General features: G+C 37.3%; 1 protein-coding gene across 3 annotated transcripts in view; it reads left to right on the top strand.

Moving 5' to 3' along the window:
• The window catches only part of Dpp10 (dipeptidyl peptidase like 10), a 725,523-nt gene that overhangs the window by 671,119 nt on the left and 31,209 nt on the right, over positions 1 to 23,195 (top strand). For all 3 annotated transcript variants that reach the window (XM_052736764.1, XM_052736765.1, XM_052736766.1), the window contains 6 exons: positions 2,146 to 2,237; positions 2,806 to 2,853; positions 8,017 to 8,138; positions 9,369 to 9,416; positions 18,516 to 18,614; positions 18,722 to 18,791. In XM_052736764.1, the coding sequence (XP_052592724.1) occupies positions 2,146 to 2,237; positions 2,806 to 2,853; positions 8,017 to 8,138; positions 9,369 to 9,416; positions 18,516 to 18,614; positions 18,722 to 18,791 (479 nt within the window). The remainder of the gene's footprint in view (positions 1 to 2,145; positions 2,238 to 2,805; positions 2,854 to 8,016; positions 8,139 to 9,368; positions 9,417 to 18,515; positions 18,615 to 18,721; positions 18,792 to 23,195) is intronic.

Here is a 23,195-nt window from a genome sequence, read left to right as displayed (position 1 = left end):
TGTATTCCACCTATCTAGGTCTACTTTATTTGCTTGTAAACTCTTCCATACACAAACAACATAGATATATTTTATTTCCAACTTTGACTTTAATTTTTTTCAATTTATTTGTTTGTGTGTGTACGTAGTCACTGAGTATGAGGATGTATGGAAGTCAGCAGATAGCATTCAAAAGTTGCTACTATTCCTTTCACTGTGGATTCTGGAATTCAAACTCAGGTCATCAGGCTTGTTTGGCAAGTACTTTTGCCCACTGAGCTATCCTCCTGGTCTTTGCCTTTTACTTTATAAGACATTAAAGATTCCAACGTGGGTGGGGGAAGTCTCTCACAGCCCCCTACATCAGTGGTTCTCAACCTGTGAGTCATGACCCTTTTAGGGGTCGTGTATCAGATATTTATATCATGATTAAAAACAGTAGCAGAATTGTAGTCATATAGTAGCAATGAAATAACTTTATGATTGGCATCACCACGGCATGAGGAACTGTATTAAAGTGCCACGGCGTTAGGAAGGTTGAGAACTACAATCCTGGATGGAAAGCTTTAGTCTGCTCATGATTGCTAAGAAAGGATGAGCCTCTGCTACGTTATCCAATGTCAAGTGGTCAGTATTAAACACATGTGCATATGAGCAATACTAAATCAACTCAATGGGTTGTATTTCCATATACATACATGTGTTTATAGACAAAAATATACATATACACATCTGTGTATATATGTGTGTGTGTGAGAGAGAGAGACAACAAAAATTAAAGAAGAAGTCAAGAATTTGAAAGGTCATTGGGTGTACAAAGGAGTTGAAGGGGGAGAGGGATGAGTATAAATAATGTAAATACAGTATTCATGTATGAATTTTCAAAAATGTTAATGTAATTTTTATTATTGTAATTCGGTGATATGGGGACACCTTCCCAGAAAGATGCTTGCCAGTATGTTCAGAGGTCACATACCCTCCTGTGTTCATCTTGCTTTCAAATAATTCCTCAAGGAAAAGGAAAAAGAATAAACATATTCAAAACATTGTCCCTTGATGAAATCATTTTATATTTAGCTTTCTCAACCTTTGTATATTTTTTAAATAAATAGAATTTTTGGTTCCACTTGACAGAAAATAAAGAATAAGAAATAAGTGTCAGGGAGAAAATATGAAAGATGAAGTCCAGGGAAGCTCACGTTGCCAGTGGACAGATATTCGAAAAGCAATGCCAGGCATGCATGTTGACACATGTCTGCAATCCAGCACTCCAGAGGCTGAATCACGTGTGGTACCACATGCCTGAAATCCAGGATGCTGAGGCAAAGTAATCTCCAGTCTCAAAAACAAACACAAACAGGAAAGCCATCACAGGTTAAAAGCATGTGTGTGTTCTATGACCAAGAGCCCCATCTCCAGGTGTTTTCTCAGCCATGGACCTCTGGAAACATAAAGAAGTTTGACTTTAAAAGCAAAAATGTGGGAATCATAAATACAGTCTGAGGATGAACAACTTTTGTAGCACAATGGGATGACTGTGTTGGCTAATCTTTGGATATTTAAAAAGCTAACAAGAAAGGTTTGCAAAGAAATGATGTACGTCTATAGCGAAGGACAGGCCATTAGCTTGATCTGATCAATATGGGCTGCACTGAGATATCATGTGAGCATGTGCAATTTACTCACACATGTAGAGAGAGAAATATATAAGAATGCAGATAGCTTTGTCCTGGTTTGAATATTATACAACTTACCAAGTGTCACGGCAGCACACACACAAGAAAGGTGGAGACTAATAACGTTGCGTGGTTGCAGTACAGTTTCTTCTGAAATGTTGGCTGTGAGGCCATACAACTGTGCAGCTGCCACCTATTTCAGTAGAAGTCTCACATTGGAACCAAGTGCTTCCCTGAGGATACCTCAGAGCTGCATGGCCACCTGGCATTTCCTGAATTGCTTTCATATAGCACAGGGATAAAGGCCCTGTCCCACCATGGTCTCTTTGTTAGAACATGTGTGAGTCCTTGATTTTAATGTAGGAAACTGAATGTTAGTTGCAAAAGAATTAGATGAAGCAGAGGCTTCCAGTATTCTTTTTTTGTTTACCAGAGAGACACTGTTTAAGTAAAAATGAGAAATCAATATTTTCAATTTTATTTTTTGCAGAGTAAAAGCGAGCAAATTACAGTGCGGCATCTGACATCGGGAAACTGGGAAGTGATACGGATCTTAGCCTATGATGAAACAACTCAAAAAATGTGATTGTTTTTGCTTCTCTACATGGGCTCCTCATCAGCATTGTCAAGTGTAATCTTTTCTATAATAATTTTCTTACCAAAGCTATTGTTCAAACAAGCTACCCATGTAATAATAACCCTCTCCTTGAAAGCTTTCTTTGGGAGCTGGACCATGTACTGCTCTTACAGAGGACCCAGGTTCAGTTCCCAGTACCCATATTAGGAGGCTTGCAACTTCATGTAATTTCTGCTACAGGGGACTCTGACACCCTCTTCTGGCCCCCATAGGCAATTGCAAATATATATACAGATATATATAAATAAAAATAAATCTTAAAATTGTTATCTTTGCTTCGTTCACAGGCACTGTATACAGACACATACTCTTAAGACTTGGGGAAAGATTATGAAGTAGAGTGATTATTTTACAAAGCAAGACACGTCTGTTTCACATATGGAACAAATTCCCATGACTCAGTAACAAAACAGCCCTTGCCTGTCTTTTTGATGGGTTAGAAAATTCAGGTGAAAACTAAGATTGAGAAAAATAAATATACCTCTAATGTCCTTGCTATTTTTTCCCCAACAGTTACTTTCTGAGCACAGAGTTTTCTCCCCGAGGGAGGCAGCTGTACAGGTAGGTGGTGGGAGCTCTTTTTCCCTAGGTTGGCTTTTCAGAGGCCATGAACACAAGACCACAGGGGTGTGGAGAAATATCAGCTCATTTTCAATATGGCAAGGGAAGAACCAGTCTCTACATGACAACCTCAAACTCTTGGTCTTGTCTCTTGGGCATGGGCCTCAGCAAGTGTAAGGAGCTACACCTGGAGAAGGATTTTCTCTCTTGTTGTTTATATCTTTTTTTTTTCCTGATGTGACAAAAAAGACACAGCTCTCAGTTCAGAGAGAATAAAAGACAGTTTATTCTAGAACCAGATATGAGTGACCATGTCCTGGGAACACAGATTTAGGTCATCCCAAATATAGTATTCCAATTGGGTAACAGTTTCACAGAGCTTTTATAGTAATATGACAAATTCATGAATCAAGATACTTTGCAAGTACATTGGTGGGAACCTCAGCTAGACAACTCACAGTCAGCCTGCGAAATCTGAGCTATAGGCTCAGATGCTGGTATCTGATGACGGTCTTAGTTTGGCGGTTGGTGGTCTAGGGGTCTATTTCTACATCCCAAAGGAATTTATCTAATTGTCACAACAATGTCAGTTCATGCACAGAGGTGGCCAATAAATGGCTGTCCAAGGGGCTAAGATAGCCCAAGATAATTTGGCTCTGAACCTGTGACATTCCAACTTCTCTATGATCACTGAAGTTCTAAGCATTCAATCAGCCTCTGTAAATGTTCAATTTGGGTTCTTTCTTGGAAATTTAGTTCACACTGCAAACACAGAAATGAAGAAGAAAGATATGAAAAACCTGACTTAATTTTCATTATGGCCAATCTCTGCAAGAAAGAACCTTACACTCGTACTCTGGTCCTTTGGCTGTGACCCTCTGGGAGCCTGGGGAATTATTCCCTGACTGAAGATTTCTATGTCACTTCTTCTTTTTATTTATCCACTTTTATAGTTTCACAGTATTTTTTGTGCATATGGATGTGGCTTTTCTCATCTCCCCACATTACAGACATTTACATATTTTCCTAGCAAGCTTTCCTTTTGCACCATCTCATGTTGAGTTTTTTGTATGTCAATCAATGTGGCATAAATATAATTTATTCCTGTATAGCATAATAGCATGATGGACAGGATTTTGAATACAAATTCTAGCAAGCAATGGCTTCTTTCTGTGTCTTTTTCTTTTCTTTTCTTTTTTTGTTCTAGTTGTGTTGAGGTTCATAAAATTAAATGAGATTTTTGGAGAGGGTAGCCTTATCTGAGTCTAGAATGTTCTTTGCTTAAGCAAAATGAAGCAATATATATGTGAATATTCATATGTGCTCAGGACTCCCAAATACGAAACTAAATTCATCAAGGGCTTAAGAGCTCAGCTACCCAGCATTAAAATGTCTCCTCATTCTGCGAGCTCTCAACAGGATCTCACAAAAAAATGGCTTTTTATTTGGGGCAGGCAAAGGCCCTATTATTTCTAGATTCTACATGCACTTTCTAATTTCCATTTCATACAACTATTTTAAACATGTCAAGGCTGCTATGGTTATTCTCAGTGGAAATTCACCCTGTTTGAAGAAGTTTCACCTCTCCTTCTTACCAAGTAGCCTAGGCTTTCTCTTGAGAGTAAAAATGTATATTAAGGACTGGGGATATAGTGCTCACTGAAAGCATGGGGACTGGAGTTTGGATTTCCAATTCCTATGCAAAAGCTGGGTAGACAAAAATTAAGCATTTAAGAGGTGAAGACATGGGGTCTCCAGAGCTAGTTGGCTTGCTAGACTAGCCAGAGTAGGCAAGTGCTTAGTTCAGAAAGAGATACTGTCCAATTAAATAGACTGGGGAGCACTTGGAGACATCACATCAACCTCTGGCCTCCACAAAAGTGCATATATACACAGGAACACACAGCCTGGAAAATGTTACCTCTCACATTCAGAGTTGGTCTTATCATATCAACTAAGACAATTAAGGTTCAGGCTGTGGTGGCACATGCCTTTAATCCCAGCACTTGGAAGGCAGAGCCAGGTAGATCTCTGTGAGTTTGAGGCCAGCCTGGTCTACAGAGTGAGATCCAGGACAGGCACCAAAACTACACAGAAAAACCCTGTCTCAAAAAAAAAATTAAGAAAAGCCTTCAGAGACATGTTCATAGACCAATTAAATCCAGATAAGTCATCATTAAGACCCTATATTATAGCCGGGCAGTGGTGGCGCACGCCTTTAATCCCAGCACTCGGGAGGCAGAGCCAGGTGGATCTCTGTGAGTTCGAGGCCAGCCTGGGCTACCAAGTGAGTTCCAGGAAAACCAAAAAAAAAAAAAAAAAGACCCTATATTATATGAATTTGACAATGAAAACTAAAAACTATGAACAATGTTTTAGAGATGTAGAAATACTTAACAATATTTTATTACTTTCATTAAAAAAAAAGCAATATCTGTTGGAGCCAAATTTGGTCAAGGTCATTGGATGAACATACTCAAGGCTCTTTGCTCTTATTAGTCTAAAAGTGACTTGAGGAACATTGACTTCTTAGATCTGTGTGGTTACTTGTCTCATGATTGGGCCTAAGCAGTCAATAGTCCATGACCTGGACTAGTGCAGTGGACTGTGCTATAAAGAGAACACATTGCTAACAAGTATCCTCTTACATGGCTCATGAAGTGCCAGTTGGCTTGACAGTAAGATGGAGTTTGACCCAGAAAACTCAATCACAATCTTGCCTGAGCTGGAAAAAAATGGCCTGTGGTTGATTTAATATATGGAAGAATCAGAATTGTTACCAAATCTTGTGTTTGTATTTTTGTCTAAAAGCATTGTATATGTATTTGTTTCAGGAATATTGAGTAGTGTAAAGGGTGCTGGGGAGATAACAGGCTAATGCTTGTTGTACAAGCATGCGGATCTGAGTTCTGATCACTAGCACCCATATAAAATGTGTGGGTGCATGCCTATGATCATAATGCTGGGTGGGTGGAAACACAGGAGGATCCCTGGAACTTCCCAGTCAGCAACATAGCTGAAATGGCCAGCTTTGAGTTCAGTGAGAGATTTTTGTCTCAAAAAAAAATGGAGAAATAGTGGGTGACACCCAACATCACCATTAGGACCCTGAACATAACACAGGAAAGTTTTCTTGAACACACATTCATATCACACATACATACATACTAAAGAAGTCTTAAATACCAATGTGAATCTCTAGAGAGCTTGGATGTGAAAGCTTTATGGAAAAGGACAGAGAGAGAGAAATACTTCAAATCTTGTTACCACTGGCAAAGTATGTGCACCCCGGAAACTGCTAAATCTCTCTGGAATAATGGTTCAACATCACTGTAAATATATTTAGTAAGACTGAACCTTGCCCTAAAAATCATTTAAATGGAAAAATTCATAACCATAGTTCAAATAAATTTATGGGATTATCTCACAAGTCATCAAAGGGTGAATTTTTAAGTGCCTAATATGTCTGTGGATTGGGATGATCTCACAGCATTTCAAGTATAAAGTTGCAGCTCTGAGGGCTACAAATAACACTAAGCCTGAGTTCCTTCTCTCACCTGTGTGTCCATTCTAACACCTCTTCTCTTTTTCCCAGGACTGTCATATACTATGCATCAAAATCAATATGGTTTTTATTCACACATTCATGTGTATCTAAAATTACGAACCATTCTAAAATGTGTTTGAGAACACTTTGTTCAAATAAGCTTTTTTTTTTTTTATTAATTTATTTTGCAATACAATTCAGTTCTACATATCAGCCACGGATTCCCTTGTTCTCCCCACTCCCGTCCCCCTCACCTTCCCCCCAACCCCCCCCCCCCCATTCCCATCTCCTCCAGGGCAAAGCCTAAGCTTTTGGATACTATGTATTAATTATGCATAATACTGGCATCATGACATTTTCATCCATGTATATATTTTGATCATATTCACTTACCTTATCCCCTCCCGATCCTGCTGGCCTCATTCCTCATCCCAAGTCTCCCTTCTACTTCCGTGCGTGTGTGTGTGTGTGTGTGTGTGTGTGTGTGTGTGTGTGTGTGTGTGTGTGTGAGAGAGAGAGAGAGAGACAGAGACAGAGACAGAGACAGAGAGAGACAGAGAGAGAGACAGACAGACAGAGTTTTTTTAGGGTTGTTTATAGGAACATGGGCAACTCCTCAGTGGCTAAACCACACAAGAAAATGTCTCTCCTTCCCTCAGGAGCCATTAGCTGCTGATACCTCCCCAAGACATCTAACATGAGCACTCCTCCTTTTGGGGGTAAAGAAGGCACAGGTTTTCATCTGCTGACTAGGCTAATATTGTGCTCGGAACTATTTATAAAATAAAAGGAATTAATATGTGGTTTATTCTTGAATGAATTTCTCATACCTTCTTACCCAAAGCACCATTGTCATAAAATAAAGACAAAAGGTTTCCCATTGATCTGGTACGTCAGTAGTATTTTACGTACTATCAATACACAACTGTGGTTTCTTTACGTAAAAATCTCAGTGCCCGTCTTTGATACAAAAATTTAAGATGCTGAATTCTAATGTTTATACTGTTGAGGTTGCAAAGTTATGAACTTCATTTGAGGAAAGTTATAGATATAGTTATTCATCTCTTAACTGATGTTTGTTGAAGCTTGCTTTATCTGTGATGCTACGAGGAAGTTCTCTTTTAGACTGTACATACAAATACCTATGAAGAAAATGTAGGGGCTGGAGATAGCTCAGCAGTTAAGAGTCTATACTGCACTTACAGAGAGCCAGAGTTCAGTTCCCAGCACTCAGACACTCTCTTCTGGCCTCCTCAGGTACATACATGCACGTATACACATAGGCATACACATAAATAAAAATGAAATAAATATTAAAAGGAAAAATGGAGTTAACAACAAATAATATGAATCCCCTGGAATTTATTTATATTTATATGCATCTACAACTTATATGCACACATATAATTTCAATGTTATCCCCAGAAGAAAAATGTATATGTCATAACGTTAGTCATGAAACATGGTTTTGCATGTGTTGGATGAATCACAGGTTAGAAAGTATTTCTATGGGAGCTGTGAGACAAATTTTCTTTTTGACTGTATTTAAATGTTGATGCCATGAAGTTCAAGTGTCTATATTAACATTATTTCTCATTTTTGTTTTATTTTCCCAGTGCTTCTACCGAGGGACTGTTGAATCGTGTTTGCATCTCATGCAACTTTATGAAAGATGATTGCACATATTTTGATGCCAGCTTCAGCCCCATGAACCAACATTTCTTGTTGTTCTGTGAAGGTTAGATAGTATATGCTGTTCATGGGACCCACTGCATATACTTGGTTTGAACAGTTTCATTATTAATAGGTGTTTATAAATTAGATATTTGCTTTGATTTGACGCTTATTTCACTTAGAGAAGGCCATAAGAAGGCTTCAGATTTCCTGGAGCTGGAGTAAGTCATAGTGAGTTTCTCAACTTGGATGCTGGAAACTGAATCTAGGTTCTTCCAAGGACAATGCATGCCCTTAACTGCTGAGCCATCTCTCCAGTCCCCTCAAATAGAAAACTTTAGGAATTAAAGTGGATGTACAATCTATAGGGACATCTGAACCTGTGGAATCTAAAGAGGTGGACAATTATTTTAACAAAATCATAACACAGTAACAATTTGTCTATTAAGAAAAGCAACGTCTGCCTTCCTCCTAAACAGTAGTTTTAATGTTAAGAGATTTGGGATCAATGGGGGCAAAAGAGTCAACTCCATTGGTAAAATGCTTTCCTTACGAGAATGGGGACCTGAATTTGGGCCCTAGAAGTCACACTGGAAAAAAAAAATGTCCAGTATGACAGCATGCATTGTTAATCCCAGTGCTGGGGAAGAGAGTCAGATACCTGGGGCTTATATCCAGTCTAACCTACTTGACAAAATCCAAGCCAGTAATAGACATTATCCAAAAAAAAAAAAAAAGATGAATGGTAACTGAAGAGCCATGCCCCAGCTTGTCCTTTGACCTCTACCTGCACACAGATTGACCTGTTCACACAGAATACCCACACCCATGCATACAAGGATTTGGGGAGTTATGTGAACTTGCCTCCTCTGCTCTCCTTCATTCGGTGCTGAGCAGTGGCTCCGCCCCTTATTCCTTCTTTTGTCTCTTGACGTCATGCCATACTTTTACATAGATATGTTTAGAGAGAATTTGCAAAGATGTTTTAAAACGCCTCTTTTTTCCTTAATGTGGTAGTGTACTTCTCAGATATGAAATGGAATTCATACATCCCCTTGAAATGTAATGAGTGGCATGAATTCTGTTTATTTTGATTCTGGGTTTTTGTATTTTTAGATGTAAAGTACTTCCATTTGAAAAAAAAAGGCGGGGGAGGGGGAGATTCTGCCATATGGCCTTCCTGAGAAACATAACTTTGCTCATAAGCATGACCTTTGCCCATTCAGTCATCTTCCCAACCACCTTACATGATTTTAAAAACCTATATATATATGTGTGTGTTTTTAAATTCCAGGTCCAAGGGTCCCAGTGGTCAGCCTCCACAGTACAGACAACCCATCAAGTGAGTGTCAAGGAAGACAGCTGGGGAAATTATGCTTGGCCTTGATCATAGGCAAATTTTTGTTTTTATTTGTTCATTTGTTTGTTTTAATTCTGGGTGCCATGCCCTCTGTAACCTTCTTCAAAGGGAGCCTTAACATAAATAATGTTTTCAGAGGCCTTCAAGTTGATTTTATGTATGTTAATAAAACGGTAAAGGTAGTGGGTTGATCATGTTACAGCTTAGGTTAGATCTTGACACCTGCTATATCTACAACCAATGAAGAAAGATTGAAACCTATGTCCATTCCCTCCTGTTTGCCTTTGAGTTTATGGATCATTTTTGAGCCTCATGTAGGTTATGTTCCATAACATACCTTTTATAGAGATTATCATGCTTCAAAGGTCATAAATGTATATCTTTATATTGAAAATGTTATTTACTTATTTGCCTTGGGGGTGGGGGCATGAGTTTCTCCTTTCTGGAAACAGAAAACATTTTTTTTTTTTTTTTTGGTTTTTTGAGACAGGGTTTCTCTGTGTAGCTTTGCGCCTTTCCTGGAACTCGCTTTGGAGACCAGGCTGGCCTCGAACTCACAGAGATCCGCCTGCCTCTGCCTCCCGAGTGCTGAGATTAAAGGCGTGCGCCACCACCGCCCAGCACAGAAAACATTTTTTAGTCCATTGGTTAATGTAATATGAAGCTTGGAGATAGTCATAAAATATTTGGAAAAATTATACAACATTTTATGTGGTTTATTTTATCTTATTTGTACCAGATATGCAGATGTCATTATATACATTCACACATATGCATTTATGTGTGAATATTCTTGATTATTCATTTGTATATTCAGCCAACTTTATTTTTGACTGGCCACCCATGTTATCAAATAATAGCTGTAGAGACTAGAGTTTCACTGATAAGATGGTTGTGTATTTAAGAACTTGAAATAGAGTGGATGAGAAAAGTATATGATCAAGTCAGTCTTTTTTCAAGATTTATTGATTCATTTTTTATTTTATGGTACATACGTGTATTCGTATGCCTAATGTATTATGTATTTATACTATATGAGTGCAGAAGTGCCCATGGAGGCTAAAAGAAGGCATTAGATCCCTTAGAACAGGATTTACAGTCAGTTGTGAGCTGTCCAGTGTGAGTACTAGGAAAAAAATTCAGGTTCTCTGCAAGATCAGTATGCATTCTTAACTGCTGAACCATCTTTCCAGTCCCTAGTTGAGCTGATCTTAGAATTAATTTTTGTATTATATTCTTTTTTATCCCTGTCTTCCATCTTTGCTTTCTTCTTTTGTTTTCTAAATTTACAAAGTCAGAATTCTTATGCTCCAATGGTTTATCATATGCTGTATAATCTTTTAATTTTGTTTTTATTTATGTGGATGTGAATGTATGCTGTGTGTGTAAAAATGCCAATGGAGGCCAGAAGAGGGTGCCAGATCCTCTAGAAGCAAACTTACAGGTGGTTGTGAGCTACATAATATGGGTATTGGGAACTGAACTTAGGTTTTCTACAAAAACAGTAGTTCTTGACCCCTCAGCGGTCTCTTCAGCCCCGTAAGCTATATAATCTTAATATTAAGTGCATAGGAATCATTCAAGTCAGAGAACATCCTGAGATAATTTGTTTTATGATTTCCTTTTCCATATAAAGAAACTGAGTCACAGCAAGATTAAAGGACTTAGACAGAGCTTTATTAATACTTAATAGAGCCAGAAATCAAACGAAGCAGCCTGAGCCTAGAATACTTTTCTGTCAGGGTTTTATCCTGAGTCACATTTACTGAAGTAGCAATCTTCATTAGATAGGGGCTATAGATGGAAATATGTAAAAACTGGAGGACATGTGCCATTCCAAGAAAAGAAAGGCAACCCAGGCTCATCCAGTTCTACTATTTAGAGATTCATCGCCTGCTCCCACAAAGATAGATCCTGAATTTGTGTTGTTTTCTTGTATGGCTGAAAGATAGCTCAGCATCTATTTCAATTTTTCATTGCTCCTCTATCCTCATCTTCAAAATATATCTTAAAGGAGATGTGGTAAGTGATTGAATCTGCTCTCTACTCATAGCAAAGATAATTAATTTTTGACAGTGATAATCCTTTTATTTCTGCACATATATAGGGTCGCGTGTGAGAGTTAAGATATTCTATATTGAATTAAATTGGAATCACCTACTTACTACTTTGATTAAATTCTATAATATGCATAATTCATAGAAATAGCAAATGTCTAAAAGCAGCCCATGCCTTCACTTAATGTTAAGCATTTCAGTAATCAGAGCATCAGTTTTGGAGAGCCTACTTATGAATGCAGCATCCAAGCAGAGATAGTTATAACAACTTCAGTTGAGTTACCCAAATAGAGAGAAACTTTAACTTTCCATATACAGAATCATTGTATGAAATGACTCCATTATCACCTTCTGAGAGAGGAAACATTGAAATTAATAGCTCTGAGGATCACTTTCATTGGAGCAAAAGAACAAATAAATACATTTACAATAAGAGATATCTTTATGACATATGGCATCTGATAGTTGACAGGTCTTAGTGTCACATTGCATATTTGACCTCTGTCAAAAGATGACTCAAAGAACATTCTCGATGAGATAGATATGGATTTATTTTTATTCCATTATTACAAAGCTGTTTTTATAACATCACTGGCAATTATAGAACATTTCTCTGGATAAGTTGCTAAATATTACTAATATTCCCACCAAGATATCAACTGTGATTGCTTCATGATCAAAAAGTACAATTTTTAGTTGGCTGGATGAACAGAGGTCAGATGCTTGCTTTTCTTTTAAAGGATAATAATTTAAGAAGACCACAGTTTTATTTGATGACAAGTGAGACTGGAGTTGAAAAAACAAAAGTATCTATGAGACAGGCTTAACTGCTCTCTGGGGCACATGAAGTAAAATATGGCATGAGTAGAAAATTGGAAAAAGAAAAATAAGACTATTTAACCAACATGGAAAACAGAGTAAATAAAACATTATCTAATATCTTTCCTAAGAAATTAATAACACAAAAACTTTACTTTAATAATGACTATAAGAAGAGGCTCTTATATTCTTCCATTAAAAATATACAGAGAAATGAACATTTAGGAACATAAAATCATCAGCCTCCATTTTTTTCTATCTTATTTTTCTTTTTGGTAGTTAAAGCTAAGGAATAAATCTGAATATAAATTTGTAAAACAAAGATATCGATGATTTTAAATTATATAAAATTGCAAGAAGATATAGCTAAAGTGTTAGGACACCTTCTTCACATACACAAAGTACCAAGTTCAGTCACTGGAACCAAATAACCTGGGTGTGGTGGTTCATTCATCTGATCCAAGCACTCTGGAAGTATAGGCAAAAGGACCAGAAGTTCAAGATCATCCTTAGCTACATAGGTGAGTTCAAAGTTAACTAGGATGACAAGATTCTGTCTCAAAAACAAAACAACAAGACACAAGGTAATTGTCTCAGATATTCAGAGATCTTAGTTTGACATGGGAACCTTTCAGGTAATTTTATTGTTGTTACAGTTTTAATATTTTCCAAATGCTCTATACTGAACATACATTCCATGTATAATAAAGAAGAAACTCTTCATTAAAATATCCATGAACTTCAGACGTGGCATAAATACCACATTCCTACATGGTTAATGTTTGAAACATCCTTTCTTCTTTGCTGTCCATATTCACACAGATGCATCCAAGGCAGGTGTACCCCATAGCTCCAGTCTTGGGGTTGGGCCACTTTTGTTGTCAGTTCCTAGGCAAGCAATGCATCCCATAGAAAAACCAGGCAATAGTCTGTCTGTCTGTCTGTCTGTCTGTGTCTTTGCTCTGCTTACAGCCAACAGCATTCCATTATGGAGGCTTCCCCTTAAACACCATTTTCTGTCCTCTGAATCCCATTAATGTATAATTTGGGGAGCTAAGCTCCTCCATGATTTTGGTAGGTAAATCATGGGACAGGCTCCTGTCACTTCCTTTGCCCTTCCTGCCTGTTCCTTCCCTGTTGCCTGTTTCTTTCACTTTGTCTCTTTCTTTCCAGCCTCCCTCTTTCCTTTTTTCTGTCTTCCATCTCTTTCCCTTGCTGCCTTTTTATTCTTTTCTAAATTATTATCATCTACCTTTTCATTCCCTTCTCAATTTTCTGTTCTCATTATTTTCTCTTTGCTTCCTTATCTTCACACTTAACTGAATGTCTTAGGGTTACCTCACCTTTAAATCATCTGTTGAGAACAAATCATTTGTACTAAACCTATTTTCTGAATTTATTGTAATTTATGGTGTGATGATACTATTTTAAAATGTTTTAAATCTTTCTTAAATTTGTTTTTTTTACTACAATTTAGTTCTCTGTGCTCATAGAGAGACATTTATTTCATGGGTAAATTAATTCCATTTAATTTAATAGAAAAAATTCCAAATGCCGTTATAGTGATGTAATTAGTTTACTTGTAATTATCTTTTTCCCCACTGGTCATTTATAATAAGTTATATACTTATTATTGCTAAAATACACCCACAATGGTCCCCCCTCGATGTTTGTATTTATTTACTTAATTATTAATTGTACTACAATAAACTACTGCACATTTATAAAACAAATATTAGATATAATATGTATTTAGAGGCATAAAGATAAATATTTAACAAACTTTAATGTCATGCCATTTGTACTAACATTGTCAAGTGACATGGGCACCTTGTACATGTAAAAAGTAATTGTTTTATCTATTCAATGTGCCTAAATAATAGTGTTTAGAAAACAAATAGTTAATGTTAGTGGACTGTAGAAGGTAAGAATTTGCTTTTCTAGGGCCAGTGAGACTGTCCAGTGGGCAAAAGTGCTTGCTGCCAAGCTCATAAGTTCTATTCCCCAGGCACACAAGGTGGAAGGAAAAGATTCCCAAAAGTCTTCTGACCTGCACATGTGTGCCTTGGTATGTCCATGCCTACATACATGGGCCACTGAATATTTCAATAGAAATATAATTAAAAATTTGAAATATGGATTCACATTTTAAAATATTTATTATGAAATTGTTTTGATGGCTTCTTTGAAAATGTTGTAGAATTTAAATATCATAAGGTGGTTGAGTTTTAGGAAGGTCAGATGGCACATTCTCCACAATCTTTGTTATTGAGAACAATATTTAAGAAGCAGAAATTTGTTGGGAATGGGATCATACATAGAAATCATAATTCAATTGAATAAACAGAAATGTGGTGGGATATTTGTTTGCCCTGACAATCCTACAATGCTAGTAAAGTTAAACCTTCAATCAAGGGGCAGAGTCCACCACTGGCTGATTGGAATGAGCCATAGAGATTTTGGAGGACCAGATAGAGAGGTACAGAAAGAGAGAAGGAGAGGCTTAGGGAGACTTCTTGGTCTTTTCCATCTGGGACGTGGAGAGAAAGAGTCAGCCATCGTTTCTCCGCTGCTTTCTTGATCTAACAGGTTTGCATCCCAATATTGACTCCCAAGTTTTTACTAATAATAGAATAACTTAGATAAACACATCACAGAAATGAATTGATTGTGGTAGAATGTGACCATTTCTCTTGATTTGTGAGGCTGAGGATGGAGCCCAGTGGAAAAACACTTACCTGGCATGTGTGAGCTCCTGGGCTCCATCCGCAGCAAAACAAACAGCAATACAATAAGTAGATAATTAAAATATAGGAAATGCAAGGGTGGTCAGTAGAGCAGATAGGATGTGGCTATAAAGGAATCTAATAAAAACAAAATACTTGAAATGAAAACAAAATGCAGAGTGGATACAATCAAAGTAAGTATTGAAAGTTGCGGATTTAAAATATTAGCAAAAAATAAATAAATAAAACCCAAACTTCCAGTACTACATAAAAGTACGTGAAGTCAGTCATTGAATCTGTGTTGGTGATGGGCCAGTATCTGCATCTGGCTGTGATCAGAAAGGCAACAGGACTTATAAAAATAGATTACAAAATAATAGTCAGAAATGACCAAAAAATATTATTAAAAAATATAAAATGAAGAAAAATACAAATAAGATAAATCCTAATTAAAAAAAACCACATTGATGAACAGAAAAATCAAACTGCAGAAAGTTCATGATAAGGGGGGAAATTATCAACAATAGAAAAGGGTTATAGCCACCCCATTGCATATAAGAGTGATAAAATGTAACTACATGTGTCTCATCAGACAAGAAGTAAACCACATACCATGGAACCATATATTTAAAATGCAAATAGAAAATAAAAGCCTTTACTAATGTATCCCACACAATGCTTAATGAGTGAATGTACAACCCAACTTACACAAGCGGTTCTAGAAATAGCGACCCAGTCATACATGGTAGTACACACATCTAATCCTAGCATTGGGGTGGGGGGGGCAGAAGTAGGACAGTCTCAGAGTGGAGATAAACTTAGGCTGCAAAAAGAGTCCAAATCCAGCATGGGCACATAATGAGACCCTGTCTTAGAAAGGAAGAACACCTATACCATCTATTACCTACATTCCAAATTCAAAATCAAATCAAATAAAATTTCAAAAACAACCCTGGGTGAAAAGACTCATTTGGTGAAATGTTTACCTTGCCAGCACAGGGACCTGAGTTCAGTCCCCAGAATTGCCTTAGGAAAAACAGAGCATTGTGGGGACACACTTAATCCCAGTCTGAGCATGTGGAGGATCCCTGGGGCTCACTGGCCAGTAAGAGACCCTGTGGACCATGAGAGACCCTGTCTCAAACAACAACACAAAGGTGGACTGCACCCGAGGAAACAAATGAGGTTGTTCTGTGGCTTCTACAAGATAGATATGGCACCCCTCACACACACACACACACACACACACACACACACACACACACACACACACACAAGAATAAAAGAGAGAGAGAGAGAAAAGAACAGAAAAAAAATTCTCAGGAATTTAGTTATAAAACTAGTTTACTAGATATTACACTTAGAGACTAACATTTTATGATGTTTACTAACATTATACAATTTTTACCTATTCCATGTGGCTGAAATACCCCTAGTCAATGTGATCCACCATATTTATACAAGAGTCACAAAGAATTTAGAAAATTGACATTTGATAAATTTGACAAACATTTAATAATACAATCACAACAATTTCAAATGGGCACTACAAAATATGTAAAGGGAATTTCTAAATTTGATGATGGTATCCACAAAAATACTATAGCTGGCATCAGGTTAACACTGAAAGACAGATGTTTCTGTGAGATCAAGGGAAGCAAGCTAGCTTTCCCCAATCTTTTCTCCACAATATTCTGTTCAAAGACTCAGCCAGGACAAAGACAAAATTAATCATAGCAAAACTGTCTTTATTCTTTATTTGCAGAAGACATAGTTTTATATGAGAACATATTTAAAAATAAGCAAAAACCTACAGATCACAAAGCAAACTTTTAAAATGAGCCAATATATATAACACATAATAAAGCTTAAAAGTAGTTTAAAATTAGAATAACATTGATGCAATACCTAGGATTGAATCTAGTTAAAATATATGGCTTCTAAAATAAAAGCTATGATATATGTCTGGGATATCTACACACAAACACACACACTTATTTTAGTATGTAAAGTCTACCCATATGTATTTTTATATTAAACAAAACGTAAGTAAAATTTAGCAAGTTACTTATGTGTTTTTCGTAGTCAATCAACTTTAAAAAATTAGATTGCATTTATTTGTTTATTATGTGAAATTCTCATGTCACATAGCACATATGTACAGGTTGGAGACAACTTGCTCTCTCTTTCTACCATGTAGGTCCTTAGGATCAGCCTTAGCTACTAAGGCTTGAGGACATACATCTTTACTTGCTGAGCCTTCTCCCAAGACCATCAGTCAAATTTTAAATGTTTGTTTGATTGTTAGTTTTTTGTTATATTTTCAGTTCACCCGTGTCTTCTGCAGCATCTCATATTCTATTGGTCTCACTTGCATATTTTTGCTCTTAGACTATAATTACCACATATCTCATATTTTGCATGTTTAATTTTGGAATATGATTTTGTGCTTTTTCCAGCTTATTGAACAGTTGGGCTATAATTTTAACATTCTCATCTGAGACTGATATTGTGTAGGTCATTTCAGCGTTGTTCCTACTGACTACATTTTGTTCTCCTCTTGAGTTTTTATATTGGTATCTAAATGATTCAAATTTTATCTCATTTATTGCTAGATAATTTTGCAATCTTTTAAATACTCTAAAGGAGAGTAGTAGCATGATCAGACTTTTATTTTGAAATGTAAATGGTAACCCTGATGTACTGAAACAAATGGGAGGAAATTCACTGAAATGAAGAAGTTCAGTTGGAAGACCTCTGTTGTGATTTAGGAGACAAACTAGAAATTTCCCTCAATGCATGCCATGAGACCTGACAAGTAGAAGCAACCTGGTGATAGTTTGTGATAGTGGATTGAGTCCTAGTTATTGAATGGAAGGTAGCTGCTCATATGCCACTTTGGGTTTGCAGAATGCTTTGTTTTATGATTGAAGAATTTCATAGATGCATACAATGTATTTTGACTATACTCAACCCACCTAGTTCTCTCCCTAACTCATCTCAAATCCAACTCCTACTCTTCAACTTCATGGCCTTTTCTTTTTCTAGAATCCACCAAGGCCACTTTATGTTACTCATATACTCTTGGGTGTTGAGATATCCACTAGAGCATGATCAGCTAGCCAGGGCCACACCTTTGAAGAAATCCCCCCCCCCCCCCACACACACACACACTAGCAGTCAATAGCTCCCTGGCTATGTATGAATGGGGATTTTTGAGCCCCTCGCCATTCCCTGCTGGAATGTTCACTGGCTTAACCTTGTCCAGGAACTCACCAAGGCTGTGAGTTCATGAGAGCAAAGGTTTCTGTCATCTGTCATGTCCAGATGACACTTTCATTTGGGGCTACCTTGATTTGAGGTTTTTACAATCTTTCTTTCCCATCTCCCACAGTGGTCCCTGAACCTTGCGGGGAGGGAATGATATGGATGAACCTTATGGCTGGGTGCTCCACAGACACTTCTTCTCTGGTTTTCAGAGTATTTCATCTTGGAAAGCAACTCTCTGATGAAAGAAACTATCCAGAAGAAGAAGCTCGCAAAGTCAGAGATTAGAATACTTCACATTGATGACTATGGTAAAGTTTGGCACATGCTACATCCTACAAAAACAGCTTTCTCTGAATCTTATACTTTTACATTTAAATGATTCTCCATCTTTAATATTTTGCTCTTTCTTTAAAAGAACTTCCTTTACAGTTGTCCTTTCCCAAAGATTTTATGGAGAAAAACCAGTATGCTCTTCTCTTAATAATGTAAGTATTTTATTTTTTATTGAAATAAATGGATCTAAAGATTTCATAATTACACTCTTGTGCCTCAGATGACAAATTTGTTAAATGAACAATAGAATTATTCTTGTTTAACTAGTGTCCTAATTTCATTTCTGTTGTCGGGATAAAATGTCTTGAGGAAGAGCAGCTTAGGGAAGAAATGGTATATTTGGATAATAAGTCCAAATTACAGCCATCATTATGAAGAAATCAAGGCCAATAACTCAAACAGCTACCTGTTTTACATCCAAAGACAAAAGCAAAGAGAAATGCATCCATGTATGCTTGCTTGCTTGCTTGTCTCTGCTTTGTTGAATTTCTCTACTATTATTCAGTTCAAGACCCCCTACCTAGGGAATGGTATTGCCCATGATGGAATGGATCTTCCCACATCAATCAACAAACAGTGCTATCCCTTATAGACATGTCCAGAGGCCAACATGATCTAGATGATTGCTCAGTTAAGACTCTCTTCCAAGGTGATTCTAGTTTGTGTCAAGTAGATAGCTAAAAACTCTTCACCACAACTGGGAGCTGTCAGTTATACGGGTTCCTTATGGAGACCATCACTGAATATTGTATGAGAATGTTTAAATTTTTGGTACATCTTCAATCCTGTAATGAATCTGATTCTGTTACTGGGAATGGTGACACCAGGCATCTTGGTATGTGTATGTCTGTTTAGTAATTATTGAAACACTATGCCCCCAATCGGTATTTTTACAATAAACAAACACATAGTAATTGGTAATGTCTGTGTTACCCTTTTATTTCATTTTCCTTGACTTGTGGCCAGAGAAAGCAAGACTGTGTTTAGGAAACCTAAGTTGCAGAATGTTGAGCCTAACAACTGAATTTATTCATGCTTTTTTGTGAGATCAGGATGGTACTGACTTCAGCATGATGACCCTTAACATCTCATGGTAAATGATGTCATGCTGATTGAGCCTTGAGTGCCTGAGGCTTATTAGTCACTGATTTACTATGAAGCCTGGTAGCATATTGATCCAAAATGCCTAATATTATCCAGAATTATGTTCAGGGCCTTAATAGGCACACAAAAATATGAAAGTGTCTTGTGTTTACCGTATATACAGGATGACTCTTCTGGAGCTTAGCCTGCTTTTGTTCAAAGTCTAGCTTGCCACTTACTTGCTGCAGGTCTTTAGGAAAGTGACTTACCTTCTTCATAGTAATTCAGCCTATGATGTGCCCTCTTTACAGGTTAAGTGAAATGGATCCCACACTTTGTTCCATGTCTCCATTGTGCTCCATTAATACATATGATTCACGTACTTGGAATGGTGGTTTGCCCTGACTTTATTTAGACATTTTAATTATGTAACTAATTTGTCACTCTGTGTGTGTGTGTGTGTGTGTGTGTGTGTGTGTGTGTGTGTACACCAGAGGTCAGTATTACTCAGTGTCAAATGTTTTCCTCAATGTCTATCTACCATCTCTTTTTTTTTTTTTTTTTTTTTTTTTTTTTTTTTTTTTTGTGGAGACAGAGTCTCTCACTTGCCTGGAACTTGCCAAGCAGGCCAGACTGGCTGAGTAGCTGGCCTCAGGGATCCATATCTCTCTACTTCCCAAGTCTGGGATTACAAGTGTGTACCATTATCACACTGGGGATATTTTATATAGATGTTGAGAGATCTAGCTCAGATCCAGACAGTTTTTTGACCCTCATAGACAGAGGGTCTGCGATTCTAGTGGGAGCTTTCTCAGACACCTTTTACTTGCTCTTTATTAATTCTTCTGCTCCTCCCTTTCACCAGTTTTCTTCTATGCATATGATATATTGAGGAAAATACTAATCACACTAATATAAGAAAAGCTTGGAAAATCAAGTACTTTTTTTTCTTACTCACTGTTATTATAATAATTTCCCTGGGGAGACATAAATAACATCTACACCTCCTTCTAATATCTCAGAACAAACTTACATATGATTTCTCCAGTCCCAGGAGGAATGACTGAATTCATTAGGTTTACTTACAGGGCAATGGGAAAGGGGTTTTAGGCAGGAGGATAGGTGATCTTTGTCTAAGTTAGGGTTTCTAGGGTTTCTATTGCTGTGAAGAGACAGCATGACCATGGCAACTCTTATAAAGAAAAGCATTTAATTGGGGCTGGCTTACAGTTTCAGAAGTTAGGTCCATTATCATCACGGTGTTGAGCATAGCAGCGTGCAGGTAGACATGCTGGAGCTGATAGTCCGACATCTTGCAGGCAATAGGAAATTGACTGGCACACTGGGTGGTATTCTGAACATTGGAAACCACAAAGTCTGCCCCCACAGTGACACACTTCCTCTAACAAGGCCATCCTACTCCAACAAAGCCAGACCTCCTAATAGTGCCATTTCCTATGAGATTATGGGGATCAATTATATTCAAACTACCACAACCTTGAAGCAGCCACACTGGAAAGTCTGTTCCCAGCAGGTTTGATAACGTTATGTAGCTGCTTTCCCCTCACCCCTCCCAACCTATATACTCTAGTCCCTCTTCAGCACTCTGTGCCAATGCATTTGGAGCAGAATGGCATGTAACTGGTAAGGGTGGCTAAAGGCTTGGATGAAGGTCCCATGACCCTCTTCTCCTATGAATAGTCCCAGCAAAACTGAAAACAGTGGCAGTTTGGCTAGGAGGATAGTCCTGTATCACAGTCACGTTGTCCTTTGGGAATAGGGATTTTGTTGTCCTTGTTGTTGTCTCAAATTTATTAAAAACTAAAGTTTCCTCAGGAAGAGACCCTAGGAGGCATCCTTCAGGGTACCATGACCTTTAAGATGGAAGATAAGGAATGGCATTATGTTTGGGGTGTGCTTCCTTTATTCAAATGGATATGGAGGCAGTTATTCATGCTTCCATGCCTCCCTGCTGCAGAGACAAGGCACTCACTGTGGAAAGCAGACCAGACCTTCAGATGTTTTCTGTTTGAAGAGGGATGCTAACTTGATCTTCTTGGCTTCAAACTTGTCCTTTCATCTGGTTGATTTTGACTACATAAGGATGCGAACCTTAAATCAAGAAGTTGATTTAAAAATCTGTCGCACTGGAAAGGACCACCTCGGTCTCTTTTAAGAAGCACAGTAGTAGATACATTGGCTGAGACTGGCTTCCAATTGGAGCTCTTAGGCTTCCCAATACACTGCTTAATGCTTCTAAGCTACTGCTATATTGTAAACAAATTGGGACTAATAGTGTGTCCTTACATATGCACAGTGTGCAATGTGTTTTATATGCATAATATTTATACAAAATGAAAGTGTTGTCTGGGCATAAATGCTTACACTTAGTGTTTAATAAATTCTAAATATAATCATACTTGCTTAATAAATTGTACAAAATCATAGTGTTATCTGGGACATAAACACTTTCAGATGGTGCTTAGTAGGTTGTAAGTATAATCATGCTTTTATTAAAGATAGTGCTATTTTATACATTTAAATATAACAGTATAAATATGAAATGTGTGATGTAGGACCTATAAAGTTATTTAATAGGTGGTTACTACGAGATTAGATGAAGTAGTGTAGTCAGACTCATGGAATCTACACTGCTGCATTCTGGCTTGCTGAAGCAAGGACTGCAGTCAGTTTTTTATATTCCGACTCCTGTTTCTGCCTTTAGATACTGCTTGTATTACATATTAATTCACTTTATTCCAACTCCTTGGTTTTAAGATATCAGTTATCAGAAATTGTGCAGAATATATCACATGTAAACCAATAATGTATGCTTTAATTTCTATTGATGAGTATAATCATGTCTAGAACTTTATGCTAAAACATCTAGACAATGGCAAGCATAAAGGTTTTTTTTAAGCTATTTCTTATCTTTTAAGATGGATTCAATTTGCCTAATATGATTGTCTCCAGTCACATGAATTTTCCTGAAAGTGGCATTAATTCGTTTTTCTTTTTAACTGGAAAGTTCCACTGCATGGGGAGTTGAGTGAATTTACTTGGAACTGAAGGACACACTTTTTCCTCCTAAAAGTAAACTCTATTTTCTAGTGATGAAATGGCTTCTCTTTCTAAAACTGTAATAGTTGATTGTGTTTTCAGTAATCATGAGTTAAATATTGCTGAGGAGAAAATAGCCCGACTTTTGCCACTTAAGTCATAAAGAATGACTTAGTAACTATAGCATCACAATTTTTGCTGTTTTGTGCAGTAGATCTGGTCTACAAAGAGACAGAAATCATTTCTTGGTCTGAAGAGCTTGGTGTACAGTGATTGGGATGTCCAGAAATATAGTTCGGTTCATAAATTGCTTGCATAGCATGCATGATGCCTGGCTTCCAGCCCCAGTGCTACATATAAACCCAACACTTGTAAGGCCAACACTCAGGATGAGACGAGAAAGGATCAGAAAA

This window comes from Peromyscus californicus, unplaced genomic scaffold (assembly GCF_007827085.1).
Source record: "Peromyscus californicus insignis strain IS unplaced genomic scaffold, ASM782708v3 Scaffold_14__1_contigs__length_90479793_seg_2, whole genome shotgun sequence".
NCBI lineage: Eukaryota > Metazoa > Chordata > Mammalia > Rodentia > Cricetidae > Peromyscus > Peromyscus californicus.
This window is presented reverse-complemented; position numbering and strand designations above follow the sequence as displayed.